Source organism: Marmota monax, unplaced genomic scaffold, assembly GCF_021218885.2.
Source record: "Marmota monax isolate L192 unplaced genomic scaffold, Marmota_monax_Labrador192_F-V1.1 WCK01_AAM20220418_F8-fsc00027, whole genome shotgun sequence".
In the NCBI taxonomy this organism is placed as follows: domain Eukaryota; kingdom Metazoa; phylum Chordata; class Mammalia; order Rodentia; family Sciuridae; genus Marmota; species Marmota monax.
In genome coordinates, this window is record NW_026694617.1 from 6,661,994 (window position 1) to 6,686,290 (window position 24,297).

General features: G+C 36.7%; 1 protein-coding gene across 2 annotated transcripts in view; it reads left to right on the forward strand.

Moving 5' to 3' along the window:
• Cftr (CF transmembrane conductance regulator) overlaps positions 1–24,297 on the forward strand; it is a 174,083-nt gene that overhangs the window by 29,960 nt on the left and 119,826 nt on the right. For both annotated transcript variants that reach the window (XM_046422533.2, XM_046422531.2), the window contains exons 3-5: positions 545–653; positions 20,335–20,550; positions 23,724–23,813. In XM_046422533.2, the coding sequence (XP_046278489.1) occupies positions 624–653; positions 20,335–20,550; positions 23,724–23,813 (336 nt within the window). In that variant the 5' untranslated portion in view covers positions 545–623. The remainder of the gene's footprint in view (positions 1–544; positions 654–20,334; positions 20,551–23,723; positions 23,814–24,297) is intronic.

Sequence of the window (24,297 nt, forward strand, 5' to 3'; positions counted from 1 at the left end):
AAACGAAGTTTGATGATTTCAATTTTATGCCTCTACTTTTTAGAAACAAAGTTTAAAGTTTTTCTCATGTTAACTCACAGAAGAATCCACTTGACATTCTAACTTGTTTTTGGTTTGACATTTAAATGTTGTAACATCTACGACAGTTCTAAAAAGATAAGGATTAAGGAATGAGGGAGAAAAACTTAGAGTATTTATATGTTTAATTTATTTAACTTGTTCCAAGCACAGCAATGTGTATTCATAAATGTTGTACTTTCTTTGTCCAACCATTCCTTTGCTCTTAAAAACCCAGCACTTTTCTTTAACACATACAATATGGCCTTTTCATGAAATCAAATCCCTGCAGAATGATATATGATGCATCTGCCAAATAAGTAGTTGAGAAGTTGGTATTAGAGAGTCTCCACAAAGTTTTGTCTCTAATCACTTGGGTTAATCTCCTTGGATACACTTGTGTGAAACAAGGTATGTTAAGGAAGAGAGGACAACTTAAATATTTGCACATGCAACTTATTGGTCCCATTTTTTTATTCTTTTGCAGAGAATGGGATAGAGAACTGGCTTCAAAGAAAAATCCCAAACTCATTAATGCCCTTCGGCGATGTTTTTTCTGGAGATTTATGTTCTATGGAATCTTATTATATTTAGGGGTAAGAATCTCTCTTGTAAATATATGATGAATAAAATAATTATATTTTTGTGATTATAGAAGAACTAAGGAAATCTGGTGAACCAGGGTAAAGAAACAAAGGACTAATCCAACTTCAAACACTAAGAAACCACCTAAAAAAGATTAGTGAAAATCCTCTGGAACTAAGATGTTCCTGAACACAGGTGGCACTTTACAATTTAAAATGGGTCCAGAAAAATGAATTACTTGTTTAAAATTTTTTCTTTTATGATTTCAAATCATGTTGTCTTATCAGTACATGAGATTACCAGTGTCTTTATTTTTCTGTATTTAATAGGAGAATGTCAGGAGACATTGATTTTCAGGAGACAATGTCAGGAGAATTAGGTCAAATTCAGTAATTTATGCATAGGAATATTTGTAATATTTTGAAATCATATTTATATACTGAATTATTTCAAAGAAACATAGCAACAATTTCACATTTGGCAATGAGATACACTTGCAATGTATTTTCTCAATATTCTGTGTCTTCTTCAGTGTAAGAGTGGCATGGTTGAAAACCCAGGTTTTTAAGGACCTTGGATGTTCCCCAGTTGCTCTCGAATGTGACTCTATTATTTTATATATAATCTAAATGTCACTTTGAATCCTTAGTTGTAACCTGAAAAAGGAGGTGACAAGTGGGAAATGTGTCCAGACTTCAAGGGATGGCTGTGCACAATATTGCTTTGGGATACTACAGAGCATATGAATTGACCTGTGTTTTATTCATATGTCTTTCTGCTTCCTGGAGGTAGCAGTGTCATAGGCTGTCCCAATGAAATGCCATGTGAGTTACACTGCTTTATTAATTTATTTCAGACAGTCCAGGGAAAATTCATTTAAAATTTTTCTTGACAAAGATGACTACAATTAGGTCCAGAGTGTTTCCTAATGGTCTTGATAATCTCTAGAAAAACTTTCTGGATTTTATAGATCTACAGATTTATATATATATTAATAGAGTCATATATGTTGATCTGTTATTTAAAAAGCCAAAAGAATTTCTCCTAGGAGGTGAGTGTGTGTGTGTGTGTGTGTGTGTGTGTGTGTGTGTGAAAGAGAAAGAGAGAGAGAGAGAGATACATATATTACAGAATCCTGAAAAAGTTGTGGGAAAAATAATTTGTTAATTAACATGACTTAGCTAACTCAAGAATTAATTATCTTTATTGTATCTTTGAGGTCTTTGGGAAACAATTTTTATTCAGTTGAGACCTAGAGTGCTAAGGGAAACCTAAGGGAAAGGAATGGAGTAGGTGTAAAGATGGGATAAGATCTTAATGTCACAAGATTTAAAAAAGAGATTATGACACCATACATAATGTATGAATTATCCGTGGATGAGGTGAGGTGGAAGGAATTTCTGAGCTATTCTGAGTCCTAGGCTATATCTCTGGAAGCAGCAGAGCATTTGAAGGGCAAATATATATTTCAATTCATACTGGTAACCAAATGATTATTGGCTAGAAAATGATTCTGGTAGGAAAAGCAGCTGTGAAGTGTGTTTGGTGAGAAGACATGGAGAGGAACTATTACATTGGGAATGGCTCAAGGGTGGCAGGGCTATAGGTTTTTAGTCTTGTCAAGACAGTTTTAAGTCGTAAAAATATTGAAAATCAAGTCTCAAAGAATTTAGATAACCACATTAGCTATTTAGACCAGTGCAATTTTCCAGATATTTGATCTCTTTAAAAAATTAATTTAATAATTACTTTTAACATTTTAATAGACACATAATAAGTTGCACAATGTAGAGGGTATGGGGTAATATTTTGATACATTTGTGTGATATTTAATGATCAAAACAGGGTACAGACCTCAGACAGCTATTATTTCTTTGTGGTGACAACATTTAAAATTTTCTCTTCTACTTATTTTCAAATATACATTATATTATTATTAACTATAGTCACTCTACTAGAATTTATTCTTCCTAATTGTAAGTTTGTATCTATTAACCAACCTCTCCCCATTCTCTTCTCCCCTCCCCTTCCCAGCCTCATTAACTTTGCTCTTTTGTTCCTTAGAGGAAAAAAAGAAGGAGCAAAGGTTCAGCCATTAAAAAAAGACCTGTATCCTTTTAAGAACCGACACCAGTGCCTGTCTGTTGTTTTCTTTCTGTGCATTCCTCCTGTTCATCAAATAAGCAGGGATCAACAAGCATGGATTATTGATATGGCTCTAACACTATTCTTAGAAATAGATGGCCATAACTTTCATAATGTCTATGCATTTTTAGTCCCTCTACATCATGATAATTGTGGTAAAATAAATATTTGGTTGTTTTCAGGACGAACACAAAAAAGTACTCTAACATTTGCTGTTAATTGTGAAAGGTTAAGAAAAAGGAAATGCCATCATGAAAGAGCTTATCTTTCTGCAATGCTGATATAATTTTAATCATATTAGCTACAGCTTGTCACCATTAACTCGGCACTTGTTTTTTTTCTTCATCTGACTCAGCCGCCAGATACAACATTGTCTTTTAACATTTAAGACTCCCAGCATAGAAAAGAAGATGGCTGTTGTGAGAGTCATTTAAGGATAGTCTGAGGGAGGCTAAATAGAGAGCATCTGAAAGGATATTACTAAGAGAATATCACAATGTTCTTTTATTTATTTATATATGACAGTAGAATGCATTACAATTCTTTTTACACATATAGAGCACAATTTTTCGTATTTCTGGTTGAATACAAAGTATATTCACATCAATTTGTGTCTTCATACATGTACTTTGGATAATAATGATCATCACGTTCCACCATCAATTCTGACTCCATCTCCCCTTTCTTCCCCTCCAACCCCTCTGCCCTATCTAAAGTTTGTTCACAATGTATTTATTATAGGAAATTTACAGGCATTCACTCAAAAAGTATTCTTGTATTGAAGGGCATCTAGGTTGGTTCCACAGTTTAGCTATTGTGAACTGAGCTGCATTGATGTGGCTGAATTACTATAGTATGCTGATTTTAAGTCCTTTGGGTATAGACTGAGGAGTGGGATAGCTGGGTCAAATGGTGGTTCCATTCCAAGTTTTCTAAAGAATCTCTATACTGCTTTCCAGATTGGTTGCACCAATTTACAGTACCACCAGCAATGTCTGAGAGTGTCTTTACCCCCATATCCTTGCCAACACTTATTGTTGTTTGTATTCTTGATAACTACCATTCTGACTGGCGTGAGAGGAAATCTTAGAGTAGTTTTGATTTGCATTTCTCTAATTACTAGAGATGTTGAACATTTTTCTCATATATTTGTTGATTGTGTATCTTCTTCTCAGAAGTATGATTGTTGGGAAAGGAAGATGGCGGCGAGGGGAGTGCATTGCCCCCGTGTGCTGCTTCACTGTGTGGGAGTATGACAAGTCAGGACGGCTAAAGGATATCTTGTTAGGAATTTCCAGCAATAGTGGGGTGCTCCGGAACCTGGAGGAAGGATTTCCATCGCACGAGGATCGGCTACGGGGACTCAAACGTGAGAGGTTTGTCGCACGGAGGGTAACACTGCTTATTCAGCAAATCGCCCCGCGGCTAGAGTCTGCAGCGCGCGCTGGGAAACGAGGAGATAGCGACGCAGGGATACAGCGCTGCAGTTTCTGCCAGCTGTGCAAGCACCATACTCAGGGCTGAATTCTGGGTTCGAGACGGGGGAAGGAAGCGGTCCATCTCGGTTCTCCACACCGGTCAGACCACAGAGGAGGCCAGCAGCCACCATGTTGGAAAGCTGACGTCACCATCCCTGTTTTCGACTGACCGCAGCTCATTCAGCCATAGAACAGGTAATTTCAGGCTGCAATTTGCCTGCGGCTTGCAGACAGATTGCTAGGGTTCAGTGCCTGGGTGCTTCTTAGAACCTGATCTTATCAGAGCGAACACCGAGCGCGGGGCAGCCGAGTTCCGGCTCCTGGAACCGTCCCGGAACCGCCCTGGCCCAGGGCTGCGGAGCCTGCAGAGGCTGCTTCTTGGACCCTGCTCCTATCAGAGCATACACCAAGCACTAAGCGGCCGAATTCCGGCTCCTGGAACTGAGCCCGCGGGGACTGCTTCTTGGAGCCTACACTTATAGGAGCTTACACCGAGCACGGAGCGGCCAAGTTCTGGCTCCCGGAACTTCCCTGGCCTGGGGCTAGGAGCCCGCGGAAACTGCTTCTCGGTCCGGGTCCTGCTGAGGGCCGGTCAGGACTCACCCGTTGCTTTGGTTGCCCGGCAAGGGGAACAAAATGCTGCCATTCGCATAGGATACCAACATGGCAGAGATCTGATGTCATCAGAAAGCGGCGGAGGAGAGAACTTCATCAATACCAGCGGCAACATAAACAGTTGGTCTCCTGGTAGGGGGGGTGAGGCACAGACACCCGAGTCTCCTCAATTTGTCATCGAGCCAGAGGGGAGGAGACGGGCCGCCCCCAGCGCCCGGAGCAGGCCCAGCGGCTCGCCAACGTGGTGACCGCGTGACCCCAATTGGAGAGGGGGCGGAGCGGAGCCGCCACCCGCACCCGCAAGGTGGGCAGACCCGCGACCCAGTGGTACATGGGCATGGTAGGAGGGGCAGGGCAGAGCCGCCGTTCGCACTTGCAAGGTAAACAGACCTGTGACAGCCTGGCGGGTCAGGCCCAGTGGCCTGCCAGTGTGGTACACACGTCACCCCAACTTGAGTAGGGGCAGAGCAGATCCTTCTCCCACGCCCGGATCAGGCCCTGCCGGTGTGGTGGTCACGTGACCCCAATTGGAGTGGGGGCGGAGCGGAACCGCCACCCGTGCCCGCAGGGTGAGCAGACCTGTGACCAACCTGCAGATCAGGCCCAGGGGTCCGCAGGCGTGGTAGGAGGGGCAGGGCAGATCCGCCGCCCATGCCTCCAAGGTAGGCAGACCTGCAACAGACCGGCGGATCAGGCCCAGGAGCCTGCCGGCGTGGTACACACACCACCCTAATTGGAGTATGGGCAGAGCAGAGTCGCCGCCCGTGCCAGGAACAGGCCCAGCGTCCTGCAGGCGGGGTAGTCACAACACCCCAATTGGAGTAGGGGCAGAGCAGAGCCTCCACCTGTGCCCGAAAGGTGGGCAGATCTGCGACCGACCAGCGGGACAGGCCCAGTGGCCTGCCGGTACGACAGACACATCACCCCATTTGGAGTAGGGGCAGAGTAGAGCCGCCGCCCGCGCCTGCAGGGTAGGCAAACCTGCAACCGACCGGCGGATCAGGCCCGGTGGCCTGCCGGCGTGGTACACTTGTCACCCCAATTGGAGTAGCGGCAGAACAGAGCCGCCACCAGCGCCCAGAACAGGCCCAGTGACCTGCTGGCGTGGTAGCCACGACACCCCAATTGGAATAAGGAGAGAGCAGAGCCGCCGCCCGCACCTGCAGGAAAGATACACAAGCAGTATGAAAAGACAAGGAAAGAAAGGACCACAAGCAATGCAGGCCAACGCAACTTTAGAAGAGGTAACAGCTGCAGCAGATGGAATGTCAGATAAAGAATTCAGGATATACATGCTTCAGATGATCTGGAGTATCAAGGAAGACATTAAACAGCAAACTCAGACAATGAAAGATCACTTCGACAATGAATTACGCAAACAAATTCAGGAAGCAAAGGATCAACTATACAGGGAGATAGAGATTATAAAAAACAAACAAACAGAAATCCTAGAAATGCAGGAAGCAATAAACCAACTTAAAAACTCAATGGAGAATACTACCAGCAGAGTAGAACACTTAGAAGATAGAACGTCAGACAATGAAGACAAAGTATTTCAACTGGAAAAGAACATAGACAGCTCAGCAAGACTGTTAAGAAACCATGAGCAGAACATCCAAGAAATATGGGATAACATTAAGAGACCAAACTTAAGAGTCATTGGGATACAGGAAGGTACAGAGCTCCAAACCAAAGGAATGAGCAGTCTATTCAATGAAATAATATGAGAAAACTTCCCAGACTTGAAGAATGAGACAGAATCCCTAATCCTAGAAGCCTATAGGACGCCGAATGTGCAAAATCATAAGAGATCCACACCTAGACACATTATAATGAAGATGCCCAACATACAGAATAAGGAGAGAATTTTAAAAGCTACAAGAGAAAGGAAGCAGATTACATTTAGGGGTAAGCCAATCAGGATAACAGCTGATCTTTCAACACAGACTCTGAAAGCTAGAAGATCCTGGAATAACATATTTCAAACACTGAAAGAAAATGGGTTCCAACCAAGAATTGTGTATCCAGTGAAATTAAGCTTCAGGATGGAAGATGAAATTAAAACCTTCCACGATAAACAAAAGTTTAAAGAATTTGCAGCTAGAAAACCATCTCTTCAAAACATCCTCGCCAAAGCATTACAGGAAGAGGAAATGGAAAATAACAATGAAAACCAACAGTGGGAGGTAGGACAGTAAAGGGGGGGGAAATAATCAAAGAGGAAAACAAACCATGTTTAGTAACAGAAATAAACAAATATGGCTGGAAGAACAAACCATATCTCAATAGTAACCCTAAATGTTAATGGCTTAAACTCACCAATTAAGAGACACAGGCTAGTAGAATGGATCACAAAACAAGACCCAACAATATGCTGCCTACAGGAGACGCATTTGATAGGAAAAGATATACATAGGTTGAAGGTGAAAGGTTGGGAAAAATCATATCACTCATATGGACTTCGGAAACAAGCAGGAGTGTCCATACTCATATCAAATAAAATAGATTTCAAGCCAAAGTTAATCAAAAGGGATAAAGAGGGACACTACATACTGCTTAAGGGAACCATACACCAACAAGACATAACAATCATAAATATTTATGCCCCAAACAATGGTGCAGCTATGTTCGTCAAACAAACTCTTCTCAAGTTCAAGAGTCTAATAGACCACCATACCATAATCATGGGAGACTTCAACACACCTCTCTCGCCACTGGACAGATCTTCCAAACAAAAGTTGAATAAGGAAACTATAGAACTCAATAACACTATTAATAACCTAGACCTAATTGACATATATAGAGTATACCACCCAACATCAAGCAGTTACACTTTTTTCTCAGCAGCACATGGATCCTTCTCAAAAATAGATCATATATTATGTCACAGGGCAACTCTTAGACAATATAAAGGAATAGAGATAATACCATGCATCTTATCTGATCATAATGGAATGAAACTGAAAATCAACGATAAAAGAAGGAAGGAAAAAGCATACATCACTTGGAGAATGAACAATAGGTTACTGAATGATCAATGGGTTATAGAAGACATCAAGGAGGAAATTAAAAAATTCTTAGAGATAAATGAAAACACAGACACAACATATTGGAATCTATGGGACACATTGAAAGCAGTTCTAAGAGGAAAATTCATTGCTTGGAGTTCATTCCTTAAAAAAAGAAAAAACCAACAAATAAATGATCTCATACTTCATCTCAAAATCCTAGAAAAAGAAGAGCAAAACAACAGCAAAAGAAGTAGAAGGCAAGAAATAATTAAAATCAGAGCTGAAATTAATGAAATCGAAACAAAAGAAACAATTGAAAAAATTGACAAAACTAAAAGTTGGTTCTTTGAAAAAATAAACAAAATCGACAGACCCTTAGCGATGCTAGCAAAGAGAAGAAGAGAGAGAACTCAAATTACTAGCATACGGGATGAAAAAGGCAATATCACAACAGACACTTCAGAAATACAGAAGATAATCAAAAACTATTTTGAATCCTTATACTCCAATAAATTAGAAGATAGTGAAGGCATAGATAAATTTCTTAAGTCATATGATCTGCCCAGATTGAGTCAGGAGGATATAGAAAACCTAAACAGACCAATATCAATTGAGGAAATAGAAGAAACCATAAAAAGACTACCAACTAAGAAAAGCCCAGGACCGGATGGGTATACAGCAGAATTTTACAAAACCTTTAAAGAAGAATTAATACCAATACTTTTCAAGCTACTTCAGGAAATAGAAAAGGAGGGAGAACTTCCAAATTCATTCTATGAGGCCAACATCACCCTGATACCTAAACCAGACAAAGACACTTCAAAGAAAGAAAACTACAGACCAATATCTCTAATGAACCTAGATGCAAAAATTCTCAATAAAATTCTGGCGAATCGGATACAAAAACATATCAAAAAAATTGTGTACCATGATCAAGTAGGATTCATCCCTGGGATGCAAGGCTGGTTCAATATACGGAAATCAATAAATGTTATTCACCACATCAATAGACTTAAAAATAAGAACCATATGATCATCTCGATAGATGCGGAAAAAGCATTCGACAAAGTACAGCATCCCTTTATGTTCAAAACTCTAGAAAAACTAGGGATAACAGGAACATACCTCAATATTGTAAAAGCAATCTATGCTAAGCCTCAGGCTAGCATCATTCTGAATGGAGAAAAACTGAAGGCATTCCCTCTAAAATCTGGAACAAGACAGGGATGCCCTCTCTCTCCACTTCTGTTCAACATAGTTCTCGAAACACTGGCCAGAGCAATTAGACAGACGAAAGAAATTAAAGGCATAAAAATAGGAAAAGAAGAACTTAAATTATCACTATTTGCAGATGATATGATTCTATACCTAGCAGACCCAAAAGGCTCTACAAAGAAACTATTAGAGCTAATAAATGAATTCAGCAAAGTGGCAGGATATAAAATCAACACGCATAAATCAAAGGCATTCCTGTATATCAGCGACAAATCCTCTGAAATGGAAATGAGGACAACCACTCCATTCACAATATCTTCAAAAAAAATAAAATACTTGGGAATCAACCTAACAAAAGAGGTGAAAGACTTATACAATGAAAACTACAGAACCCTAAAGAGAGAAATAGAATAAGATCTTAGAAGATGGAAAAATATACCATGTTCATGGATAGGCAGAACTAACATCATCAAAATGGCGATATTACCAAAAGTTCTCTATAGGTTTAATGCAATGCCAATCAAAATCCCAATGGCATTTCTTGTAGAAATAGAGAAAGCAATCATGAAATTCATATGGAAAAATAAACGACCCAGAATAGCAAAAACAATGCTAAGCAGGAAGTGTGAATCAGGCGGTATAGCGATACCAGACTTCAAACTATACTACAGAGCAATAGTAACAAAAACAGCATGGTACTGGTAACAAAACAGGCGGGTGGACCAATGGTAAAGAATAGAGGACACAGAAACCAATCCACAAAACTACAACTACCTTATATTTGATAAAGGGGCTAAAAGCATGCAATGGAGGAAGGATAGCATCTTCAACAAATGGTGCTGGGAAAACTGGAAATCCATATGCAACAAAATGAAACTGAATCCCTTTCTCTCGCCATGCACAAAAGTGAATTCAAAATGGATCAAGGAGCTTGATATCAAATCAGAGACACGGCGTCTGATAGAAGAAAAAGTTGGCTACGATCTACATACTGTGGGTCGGGCTCCAAATTCCTCAATAGGACACCCATAGCACAAAAGTTAATAACTAGAATCAACAAATGGGACTTACTCAAACTAAAAAGTTTTTTCTCAGCAAAAGAAACAATAAGAGAGGTAAATAGGGAGCCTACACCCTGGGAACAAATCTTTACTCCTCACACTTCAGATAGAGCCCTAATATCCAGAGTATACAAAGAACTCAAAAAATTAGACAATAAGAGAACAAACAACCCAATCAACAAATGGGCCAAGGACCTGAACAGACACTTCTCAGAGGAGGACATACAGTCAATCAACACGTACATGAAAAAATGCTCAACATCTCTAGCTGTCAGAGAAATGCAAATCAAAACCACCCTAAGATACCATCTCACTCCAGTAAGATTGGCAGCCATTATGAAGTCAAACAACAACAAGTGCTGGTGAGGATGTGGGGAAAAGGGTACACTTGTTCATTGCTGGTGGGACTGCAAATTGGTGCAGCCAATTTGGAAAGCAGTATGGAGATTTCTTGGAAAGCTGGGAATGGAGCCACCATTTGACCCAGCTATTCCCCTTCTCGGTCTATTCCCTAAAGACCTAAAAAGAGCATTCTACAGGGACACTGCTACATCGATGTTCATAGCAGCACAGTTCACAATAGCAAGACTGTGGAACCAACCTAGATGCCCTTCAATAGACGAATGGATAAAAAAAAATGTGGCATTTATACACAATGGAGTATTACTCTGCATTAAAAAATGACAAAATCATAGAATTTACAGGGAAATGGATGGCATTAGAGCAGATTATGCTAAGTGAAGCTAGCCAATCCCTAAAAAACAAATGCCAAATGTCTTCTTTGATATAAGGAGAGTAACTAAGATCAGAGTAGGGACGAAGAGCAGGAGAAGAAGATTAACATTTAACAGGGATGAGAGGTGGGAGGGAAAGGGAGAGAGAAGGGAAATTGCATGGTAATGGAAGGAGACCCTCAGGGTTATACAGTGGAGGGGGTAGAGAGAGAGGAGGGGAGGGGAGGGGAGAGATGGTGAGGGGGGAGGGGGGAGGATGGGAAAGGCAGCGGAGCACAACAGACACTAGTATGGCAATATGTAAATCAAAGGATGTGTAACTGATATGATTCTACAATCTGTGTATGGGGTGAAGGTGGGAGTTCATAACCCACTTGAATCAAAGTGTGGAATATGATATGTCAAGAAATTTGTAATGTTTTGAACAACCCACAATAAAAAATTAAAAATATATAAAAAAAAAGAATGACTGGTGCATCCTAGATTCGAGGCACAGCTGCAAGTACATACACTAACTCATTTGATCTTCATCCCAAGTTGGGTACTGTTGTTCTCATTTTTTAAATTGGGAAACTGAAAGTCAATGAAATCGGGACTTCACCCTTTGCCTCTGAGAGTTACTTTACTGATGTGGCTCAGTTCCTTAAAAAAAAAAAAAAAAGAAGTATGATTGTTTATCTTCTTCTGAGAAGTGTCTGTGGTATATATACACAATGGAATATTACTTAGCATTAAAAGAGAAAAAAAAATATGGCATTTTCAGGTAAATGAATGGACTTGGAGAATATCAAAGTAAGCCAATCCCAGAAAAACAAAGGCCAAATGTTCTCTCTGATAAGTAGATGCTGATCCATAATGTGGGGTTGGGGGGGTCCATGGGAAAAAATGGAGGAACCATGATTGGGAAAAGGGGAGGGAGGGGAAAGGAGGGGGCATGGGGGCAAGAAAGATGGTGGAGTAAGATGGACATCATTACCCTAGGTACTTGTATCACTGCACATACGGTACAACACTACATCGTGTACAACCAGGGAAATGAAAAGTTGTGCTTCAATTGTGTACAATGAATAAAATGCATTCTTCTGTCATATAAATAATTAGAATAAACAAGTAAAATTTTAAAAAAGTATTCTTGATTCCTAGGCAGCCGTTGGCATGGTTCCACCATCATATTGAAGTATATTATTAGTGCAATGTAGGTCAGACTACTTTTCTTAAGTCCCAGGAAGTTTAAGGGCTTAAAAAAGTCCTGGTAATCATATTGTCAGAGTCCTCAAGTCCCACAGACTGCATTGTAAAGAAAGATCTTTGTCTCTTATGTTTGGACAAAACATTGGACAGGCACTTGAAAAGCAGCCTACTGGTAAAGAAGGGAGGGTGTTTGGGGGAATTCTTCACATGGACAGGCCCTGCCTTAGGCATTTTGGCTTATGGATATCCTTTCCATGTGATTAGATCCCTAAGGACTGTTCCCTCCTGGAAATCTTCTAGAGTCCTGCCATGTGGGATTCCTTTCTCATCTTTGTCTGCCATCACCCCATACCCCCATATCTGGCTGTTTCTCTGACCCTGGTGGTAACTTGCACTCTGAGCACCCTCCACTCCACTTATTTATATCCTCAGTATTTTTACTCCCTACCAAAACTGGTATCCCCATCCTTAAGAGATTGTGCTGCCCATTGCTCTCCACATCTTCTACCAGATCCTGAGACAAGAACACTTGGCATTTCAAAGTGTGTCAGTTTTTTTTTTCTTTGAAATGTAGGAGATTTTTACTTACCTTTAGAGTAATAAGTAGTTGCTTCTCAGATAATGTAGGCTTAATTGGTCTGGAATCGGACCTGGGACAGTATATTTTTGAAGTGTTCCCCAGGTGATTCTAATTATCTATCTGGGCTAAGGACCACTGGTAGATAAGCACCAGTATGTACTCTGAATGACAAAACATTCATTAGATCTAAAATGATGGCATTCAAGGTGTTACACATAGAAATTTTTGCTTGTTTTCTTAATGAAAATTCTGGATAATTTTTAAATGCAGCAAAATTAATTTTAACTCTTTTAATGACAGAAGGCAGCATTTCTCAAACTTTTATATGCAGACAGTTCACCCAAGGATCTAGTTGAGTCTGGCTCACCAGGTTAGGGTGGCAACTTGAGATCTGGTTCTAAGAGCTTTCAGGTAGAGAAATTTGCCCTCAAGCCACATTTTGAGTAGCTAGGTCTCTGAGGGTCATTGTAGAAGAAAAGGCCAAGTTTGAAGACAGAGGAGCTGTGCAAAAAATAGACTAATTATGGGGAAAGATTCCTGAATGAAAGTGACAGCCATCCCACTGAGACTAAAATGTGCCTTTTATCTGACAGTTCCAACCTTAGCTGTTAACTTTGTGCTTCTTCCCTCCAGCACCCCCTCTTAAGACTGGAGAGGGGCAGATGTCAGGGGCATGAGAGGGCAAAGCTATAGCTAAGAGGGGCTCTGTGTTTCTCTTCCAAGACTGCAACAGGGAGAGATGTTCCATCTTTTCTTGTGGAAACTTTACTATAAGGTTGGTTAGGCTTTTTCAGGTACTACTGAAAGGGAAAGGTGCTCTTAAGAGCATTTAGGGGCAAACCTAGGCTAACCTAAAGATCCAATACCATGTTCAGTAGAAGATTGTGTCTAAGGCTAAAGACATCTCCTGTTCTTACATCTGAAATTTCAGAACAAATAATATTTGTAAATTAGGAACTGGCTGTGATTGTGTTTTTAGAATTGGGATCAGAAAGGAGGTTGGGATATGATTTATCTCACCCATAGGAAAGAGAGTAGTCTGTAGCATATGAAGTTACATCTATGTCCTATGGTTTCTGATGGATATGACATGGTCAAACAACATACATTACATATGATACTCTCAAGTATGTATTTTTTCCCAAAGGTGCAGCATTATTTTACTAACTCTTCTGAGATAGGTTTATGCTCTGGTGACATAAACCCATTTGACAATTTTGGGAAAATCTAAGAACTTGTCTGGAACTCTAGTTTCTTTAGCTATACAGTTATAAGGGTGATAGTACAGTGTGCCTTCTCTAGAATCTTTTCCGTTTTTAAATTATGTGTTTGTGAGATGGGCCTAGAGAAATAGAACACATATTGTTATGTTGATATTAATTTAAATCTTGATTTGTTACATTAATTTTGAATTGATGATGATGTATGAATTGGTAAACAAATGAGAAATTGTCAGGTTGTGTTGTAACATTTTCATGTTGATTTAGGGTTATGGATACACAGATGAGAGCTTTGGAACCAAAGTCTCTAGTTGAAATCCAAGTTTTGCTGGTCAATAGCTGTGTGGCTTTGGGCAAATTATTTAAACTATCAGTCTTTGTTTATTATAAAGTAGAGACAAATGATGGCACATATTTCATAGATTTGTCATGAAAGTAAATGAGTTAAGCACATGGAATAGATCCTGTTACATAGTAAATGTTTAATATATATGTCATCATTACTATATTTTTAAACAGATTCTCTACCTAAGTGCACAAATACTCATTATTTGTACTTACTTATTTTTACATACATGCTTTAAGCAAGTCTTGAAGCAGCAATTTGATTTTTATAGGGCACATGAAAATATTTTACCAGTGTTTAAAAGTGATAGCTGATTCTAAGCATTACTTCAGAAATATAATTAAACTTAACATTTTAACACATATTCCATTATTGTATACCCATTCATTGCTATGTCTGAAAACCCAGGAGCATTTTCTTACAGAATACAAAGGCTATTCCTCAGATTACTAGTGAAGACATCACCAGTAATCATTAATGAAATTAAATAGACACAAAAAGGAAAATAATAGCAACAAAAAAACCCACACAAAAAATAATTTTTGAATTAAGCATTGAATCTTAAAACATAACTCAAAGGTGTATTTTTGAAACTGTGTTCTTGGTGTGGTGTATATATGTATTTGAAAGTCGAACAGTTTTGGCAAAGTAAAGAAAATATTTTAAAAATATAAATTTTGAGCAACTCTTTAGTGCAGTAAGCATGAGTAGGTTTCTGTTTACTATTCAGAATATGGGAAATTCTTCCTTCATCCAAAAATTACCATAAGACTCTAGTGCATCAAGATAAATCAAAATTTGACTCTCATATTTTCCCTGTCAAAATCAGAATCTTAAGACTTGACTTTGATATATAAGCCAGTATATCTTAATAAGTTCTTGGGTCTATATGTTTACTTTCTTCCAATTTGGTATACATTAATTCTTTTATCTTTTATTAATTATCATAAGTATATGAAGTTTTCTACCCAAATTTTCATCACATTTTAGGTATTTCTGTTTATGAAATAATTAGATAAGCACTAATGATTAATGATGTTTATCCTTCCATTTTTTCCCTCCATGGGAATATATATTTAACACAAGGAAGATAATCATTCCTTTATATAATGTACTATTAATCTGCTTTTGCTCTTAATGTATTGTAAATGGCTTTCAATGTCAGTAGATGTTTTTCCACCTAATTATTTAATAAATTATATGACTATAGCATAATTTATTTAATTAATTCCTAGTTGGATATTTAGATTGTTTACATTTTTTACTACTGTAGTCTTTAATACACATCCCTTTAACTAAAACCTAAATCTTACCAGATCTTCTAGACCCAATCTAAGTGCTAAGTACAAATAAATTGAAAAGATGTCCTCATGTACTCTCCTAGTACTATAGTGTGAAAAGTCAGTTCTCACCAACAATAGATGTTATTATTTTTAAAATGTTTTAAATTACTAATTGAAAGAGTGTATATTTTTATTTGCATTACATTTAGTTGCTAGTGAGTTTAAATTGTTTTTATATTAACTGCATTTCTGTTTTTATGTGTGAGTTGTCTTTTCATGTTCTTTGCCTCTCCTTTGACTAGTAATTTTGTTTCTAGTAATCTTTTTCTTCTTTTTTTTTTAACCCATGAGAAGTTTAATTTAAAGAAAAATTTGCTGCCAAATCTGTGCATCTTTTTGTTTGTTTTCTGCTTTGGTACTGTACTTTAATGAAGGTCAAATATTATACATATCTGTTTTTATTATTTTATATTTACATTTAAATATCTAACCATTTGGAAGTCATTTTGATGTATTTGAAATAGAAACCTAATATTTGAAAAAGGACTATTGAGTTTTTCCATCATTTATTACATAATCTACTCTTTCTTCATTGAATTAAAATGTTATACTTTATTATAGATTAAAATATTACATGCATTTAGACTCGTTTCTGGACTTTTCAGGTAAATCACTCTATTTATTTGTTGTCATATCTTATTATAACTCTGATTCAATGTCCAGTAACACACTTTATTCTTATTCCTCAAATTTTATTATAAATTTCTTTTTGTGTGAAAAATATCTAAAAAATTGGCATTACAATATCTCTTTTGTCATATTGTTTCTATGAATGGGATAATTATTACACTAATTATCATGTTTGGTATTTAAGAGTCTATTTTCTTGATATAGTCTAGATCACTTAAGGTATTTAGGCAGCAATGGCCTACACTGATAATGATAAGTTTTTATTCTCCTTTCCAATATTCATATTCCAGTCATTTTTTTTACTGAATTGCATTAGCTGGAAGTTCCCTCAAAATGTTAAGTGGTCATAATAGCTGATATTCTTATTGTGTTTTCCTGAATCTAAATGTAATGCTCCTAGAGTTTTATTGACTATGACGCTGAGTATTGTTTTGAGGGAGAAATTGTTTCTCAGATTAATGAAGTATATTTATATTCAAGTTTATTAGGGACATTCATCAGACACAGATATGAAATTTATTAAGATTTCTTTCTCATTGTTATTGAGATAATCATAGTTTCTTCTCTAGTCTGTTGGTATCCTATTAATTAATTTCTGATTGTTAAGCTATTCTAGTATTCTTGAGACAAAGACATATAAAGTATATTTAAAATGAGAAGACATAATGATGATGATATTACTAAGTTACCACACCCAAAAGAAAACAAGGTAATTTTAGAGGTTCTTCAATTAATCATTGAACTTATATTAGAAACAACTATGCTTTGGGTTTAAAGTGGTAATCTTTAATACAAATTTATTTTGGGATAAACTCATTTAATATAACTACGTCCAAAATGATTCTACATGTGGATGTGGGTAATCACACTTAGCTAAGGAATCCTTGACCTGTGCCAGTGTCTCAGATCATATATTCAGAGATATTATTGCTGGAGGAGATCTTCAAGATCTGTTTGCTCCACCTCTCAGTTTATCAGTGAGAAAAACTATCCAGGAAAGGGAATTGAATAAGGTGTCAAAGAGGGAGTAGTTAATGTACTAGGATAAGAACTTGACTTTCAGGATCCTGAATTCATTGCTTATTTCACTGTCAAGTTGATTTAAACATTGGCATTAGGCTTTTTTATTATTATTTAAGTGAATCATTAACTGAATTCCATCTTGGTTTTTGTATAAGTAATAAAATATTTTATTAAATATTCAAATAACTTTACACTTATCCTCCTTCATACAAGCCTTAGTTTATTCATACTGTTTCATGAGGTGGCAAATCAGGAAAGTTTTTGTGTCTCTGAAAATAGTCTAAGTGACAGATAACTTGCAGCTTGTATACACCACGAATATAGGGCTGTTTCTCCAGGGGTGATTTTTATAAAGACTGTACTTCATAGATTAAGCTGCATATCAGTTACCTCTACTTTCTTTTCCAAATAAAAAAATCAGGTGATATCTGTAATGGTTCTATTGTAAATATTAGAGAACATGCTGCATAAAACAGATTAGTGAAAACTATAGGAGGGTGGGGGATACTTGAAGTGCTGCTTTTGTCCTTGAATTGTAACAACTCTAGGTGGTGGTGAGGATTGTGTTGATTTGCTATTAGCAGATGGTCCTTTTATTGGAATATTTCTACAAAAAACAAACTGTATTTTGTTCTATGAACATGTGCCCTCCCAGAGTAATACCATCAGCACGTTTGTGAAATTGTCACTGTCATTCGTAGGATAAGTATGTCCTCTTTTTGTTGAGGCAAAATGACAATAATGTCAGTATGTAAAATTGACATTTCATTCAGCTTAATACAAATTTTAATTTTTGGTCATAAGTTGTGACCAAATACAAATTCAGCAAATAATTTTATTGTGATAGAGATGGCAGGTTATGAAAAATTATAATGGGGATTCGATAGCAGGGAGTTTTGCTTAAATCACTTGGGTAGGAAAAAACTTATGCAAAACTGTACATTTCTAATTTGAAAAATTCTGTTCCATAGCTTGATACCTAAAATATTTCTCTTTTTGCCTCAGTTTGCTCTTTTTAGCATTGTGTAGACAGGAGTTATTCCTTAGAAGTATTTGAGTACTTTTGCAGCAATATGTAGTTATAAGTGGTTTTATATTTTTTGATACAGTTTTTAATAGGAACCTCTTTCTCTTTGAAATTGGTTCTGAAAAAGAGAGATTTTTTTTGTTATACATGATATGAGCAATTGATTTCATGAGCAGCAGTCATTGTTCATACTCTTCCAATTATAGTCTTACAATGATCAAGAAATGATGCTTTATCTTGTATGCATGGGAAACACTAATGTTCTCTGCTCCCTGATTTATGGCCAAACAGAATACTTCTAACATGAGTAGCACATACATACAACTCAAAAAAGTTATTTTATTTATTTATTTTGGGTGCTGGGGCTTGAACCCAGGCTTGTGCATGCAAGGCAAGCACTCTACCAACTGAGCTATTTATATCCCCAGCTCCAAGAGTTTTTTTTTTTTTTTTTTATAAACATGTTTTCTTCAGTGAATTTGGTAGACTATTAACAGGTTATATCTGGCCAAGATGCTAGCAGTTTCTTCTCAGTATCTACCTGTTTGATGTAATTCGAGCTCATATTTAAAATATGATTATATGTGAGAAAAGAATTATAATAGTCCACATTTGTGATGACTTTGGAAACTTTTTTAAGAGTTTCAATTTTTTTATATTCAGAGTCTTAGTTTATACAGTTATGAAATAAAGTATGAACTACAGAATGAGTAGCTACACAAAGCTATGTGTAGATTATAGTTGTCTGTGGGGAATGAAGTTGATGTAGAAAACATGGCTATCTGTTGAGAATGTGAGGGCTAGTACTGGGCATTTGCAATTTAGAAAAGACATTGTAGAGAATGCGGGGGTGGGGAAGCAAATTAGGGAATAATTGGATATTGCTTAGAGTAATGCTAAGCAATAGCAGGGTGGGGACAGTCAGGATTGGAAATATCACTTGAAGTGAAACCAATGAGTATAACATCTTTTTGTAGAATTTAACCCCAGATTCTCCTTTTACTAGATCATTGTTAGACAAAATGAGGGATTACGCATTTTTTCCTTATGAAGGAAATTTATCAAGATGGGTAAGAAGAATTAGGCCTCCTTTTACAAATCTATTCCTATATTTTCAGGAGAAAGGATAATGAATTGGATGGACAATTTGTTTTTGTAATTGATTGAAGACTTTTGAGGAGTTGATGAGTTGTTGGGAACTGGCCTGAGGTGGAGGAACTGGACAGACTTCTTCACTGAAGTCCATGCTATTCCAGGTTGAGAAGGGAATGGTATCCCTGGTGGCTGGCCTTAAATTCTACTGGTGCTGACATGCTCCTCCCTCCTGTCACCAGTTCTGCTATGTGGTAGAAAGCCTTGAGTAGCTGTGTTCATCCTGAAAATCAAGCCATTGCTCAAAACACTTTTGAAAACTCTATTTTGTATTATTTCATGTTGACTCTTTGGCCTCAGTTTCAACAACTGTAAAGTAAAAATAAAAAGACCTACTTTGACTCCAAAAGTTTTATGAAATTAAATGGGAAATATTTTAGGAACTGTTCAGCACCGTGTAGGTGTTAGTGACTAACAAATCATTTCAGAATGTATACCTTTACTTTGTGGTCATTATCCACCTTTAAGTTAAAAATATACATAAACTTGTCTTCAAATTACTTTCTCTATGATCCAAAATTCAAATGTGTGTGCATGTGTGTGGGGGGTACTATGGGTTGAACCCAGGACTCATGCATGCTAGGCAAGCATTCTACTACTGAGCTATATCCCCAGCCCTTTGTATTTTGTATTTTGAGGCACAGTCTTGCTAAATTGCGCAGGCTATGCTTAAACTGGTGATCCTCCTGCCTCAGCCTAAGTAGATGGGATTACAGGTGGGCCCCATCATGCCCTGCTCAAAAATCTTATTTGAAAGTATCCAGATATAAAGACAGTGTCTGAAGTTTCATAGACATTTGACCCTCTCTGGAACCCCATTTTAAGTCCTTCTGTAAAGATTAAATCTCTTATGTTGAAATTGTGAGAGCGTTTTATGAAATGGAAATTAACTTCATTTTCTTTGTTTCTCTCCTTCTTCAGGAAGTCACCAAAGCAGTACAGCCTCTCTTACTGGGAAGAATCATAGCTTCTTATGATCCAGATAACAAGGCGGAACGCTCCATCGCCATTTACCTAGCCATAGGCTTATGCTTGCTCTTTATCGTGAGGACACTGCTCCTTCACCCGGCCATTTTTGGCCTTCATCACATTGGAATGCAAATGAGAATAGCTATGTTTAGCCTGATTTATAAGAAGGTAATACTTTCTTGCACAGTCCCCAGAGTACATGTATTCTCCTTGGCACGTGTCTTAAATGCCACAATGTAGGTAATGAGCTGATACAAGTAAGGGCTAAATGCTGAAATTAATTTCATATGCCTGTGAAATAAATGACAGGAATAACTAATGTTTTTAATTTTCTTTGATAATTCAGTTACTTCAACTGATAACTATTAAGCATCTTTTGTAACCTGTCTGTGTTGTAGGTTTAAATTTTAGTCATGTTATTCATGTTTTTGGATTTTTTCCCCTCAATGCTTCAAATTGCTAAGCAAGTGCTCTGCCACTGAGCTATACCCCTATCTATCAATATTCTTGGAATCCATGATTCCTTGCTAAAATGGCACATAGTGTGCATAAAAGTCAATGCCAACATATCATTTGATGGTAAAATGCCATCTGCCTGTCTTTGTGTTCACTAACAAGAGTATAATGTGCTATCATTATTGATAAACCAATCATTGAATTTCCACCTTAACTAGTTGTCACCAGTGGGGACCTTGTTTCAAGTTGTGGTATTTATCCTCTGTTTTATTTTGAGTTGGATCTTTGTTATCCTGTGAATCTGCAACTTTAAAGTTTTTGAAACAGCATATGCATGAGATCATAAGAACTTACTCTGCTTTTCTGTGTGTAGTATCCAGACAAGAATCCAAGTTGCTAAGGCATGATTTAGGCAAATTCAAATGAACATTTAACTATCTCCTAAACACAATTGAAGGTCATTTCAATGGCATATGCTTTCCTCAATTTGATGCAATACCATATGTGATTGCTTGGTTCTATCAGGCCATTAAAGAAAGCTGTATTGATTGAATCATTTAGATATTGGTTTATTCTTCTTTTCTTTTTTCTTCCCCCAGTATAAAAACTTTACAAACTTGGCTTATAAGGGGTATGGATCTGGAATTCACCTGCAGCGAACAACCCATAACACTTCCATGATACACATACAAGGTCAACTGTGCTGTAAAACCTTGATAGCCATACTTTATTATTCAAAACAGCCTTTTATGGAGGCAGAGGAAAAAAAAAAACAGAGTCAGGTTTAAAAGAATCACCTTAACTGCAATCTCATAAGTTCACAAGTCCCAGAAACACATGGGTGACAAAATAATAAAATGTTTATTTTGATCTAGAAATTTTGCATAACTCAAAAATTATTAGGCATTATTTGAAATGTGGTACCTATATAACTTGGTATTAAAAATTTGAATTAACTTAATAATATTTATAAAAAGTACTTATTATCATAATCATAATAGCTAATGATATGCACAATAAGCTTCTAAATGATTGAGGGATATGATCTCATTTGATCCATCCCATAACTCCATATGGTAGGTACTATTATCCCTATTTTATGGATTAGGAAACAAAGACCTAGAAGCATTGAAACTATTTCCAAATATCAAGATGGATAAATCACATTGTCTGAAGTGGAAGGGTTTCCAACCATTAGGACAAATGAAATAAGGACTGAAATATAACCATGAAGGAAAAGGTAAACGAGGACAAATAAAGAGCAAGGCTAGTTCTCAAACATATGTTCTTCAAGTAACATTTAATGAAAATATATGTGCTTCAGACTCAAAATGCATGAAGGAAAAGTTAAAGGCTATTGCATTTATTCTTTCTCAATGTTGAATGCATGTGTCCTTAACCAGTTTGCTTTATTTTGCTAGTTATTTATTGTCCTTCATTGGCATCATCACCAAAGAATGTGATTTCATCTCCGTGTGGCTCTGACTTGGCCCCTAAAGTAAGCCTTGTCTTGGCTCTTCTAAGGTCTCACTGTTACCTATGGCCAAGCTATTCATCTTCACAGCAGGAACATGTAGGACCCTTTCTATATTTCAAATTTTGAACCAAAGCCTTTTGTTTTGTTCCAAATTCTGTAACCATAACACATTATACTGGAAATAATGAATGTAAATGCAAACAAAATTGAGTTTTGCCTCTGAATTTAAAGAAAGCATAAATAACTAGATTGATGAATATTCACTAAATGCTTACTGTGCACAAAGCTCAGTGGGGTACCCTGTGCAGAACTCAAGTTCAAGCCGTATGTAAACTAGCTCAGTGGATCCTTGCCCCCAGTATTGCTCTGATAATGTTTTAGTATTAACTTCCTTGATTCTTTAAGGTACTCTCCATGATTCCAGATGAATCTGAGAAAATATTTCTAGACTGTCTAACCAGAACTGTGAACTTTCTCTTAACTACTCTATTAATTTTTACTTTCCTTAACTAACTTATCATATCATACTTATTTATGTACTAGGTTGCTTTGAGGCAAGAATTATGTTTTAATAAATTTTAATTCCTAAGATATCAAGTATAGTGATTTGTATCTACTAAATGCTCAATAAATTTGTAATGAATTCAATTGAAAGAAATATTAGACAGATGCTTTCCAGTCAAAGCCATCTAAAAGCAAATCAATTCTTATTAAATTTTGCAAAGCATTACTCTGATCTTTTTTTCTTTGAACCGTGCTCTTTCATAATCAGAATTGATTTACCTATTTTAATTATTTAGCTTGTACTTAATAAGTAAAAAATTAATTTATCTACTTAAGTATTTTTCACGTATCGCTGCATTTTTCTTTATAAAATTTAAAGATTTTGTATTTTTAATATGATATTTCACAAAATATTTAATAATTCAACTATTCATAATTACTTTTATTGATCCTATTAGTAGTTTTATTCAAGAGGTAGTATAAGACTTCATAAAAAAATCAAGGCCAAGCTTTTAATTTCAAGTTTCACTGCCTTATATTTTATTTTTTAAAAATAAAAGCAAATGAAACAAAACAAAACAAAAATCAAAAACCCCACATCATGTACATGGACATTTAAGAACAATATCATTCCTATTATAAAAGAGAAAAAAGTAATTACTACTGTCTATACATTAGAAGATAAATAGATGTATGTCCGGATCAGTATAATATTTTCAGTTAAGAGAAATATTTATAAATCTGAGAAGATCCAAAGCTAGATAAAAATAAGTAAATAAATTTCATTACCTTTACTTAAAACTGCATACACATAGCCTAATTCCTCAGCTTTATTATAATGTTACTAATAAATGTATTTGTCTTTTTTTTGTTGATATTACCTAACTTCCCATTTTCCTTTTAGACTTTAAAACTGTCAAGCCGTGTTCTGGATAAAATAAGTATTGGGCAGCTTGTTAGTCTCCTTTCCAACAACCTGAACAAATTTGATGAAGTATGTACCTGGTGATTAAATCTTTTATGTGATATGTTAGAAATCATGCAACCCCAAAGATGGAGTTTTCCTGTGTCAGATAACAGTAATAAGTAGTTAAGTCTTATTTATCCCTGCCTTGGCTATTTCTGGGAATTGAGAAAGCTAAATTGTGTAGCAGAGTGCCATTCCGAGGTCTGGTGGAACTGTCCAACTCAAAGTCACCTCAAGTTGCTCTTAATAAGATTTTCAAAACTTAATCCTTATTAGGCCTTGCTTCCTTTTAATACTCTAAATTCATTATTTACTTTGGCTAAATATGATACTGCGAGCAATTTTTATTCTGCGCTGTCTTATGTGACAAATAGATTCAAGGTCCTTGAGGACAGATAATGAGTTTTATTTACCTTTGCATTTCCAGTACTTACCGTAGCACTGGACCCAATCAAATGCTAAATAAATCACTGCTGAATTGAGCAGATATTTTTCTGAATACCTGTCAGGT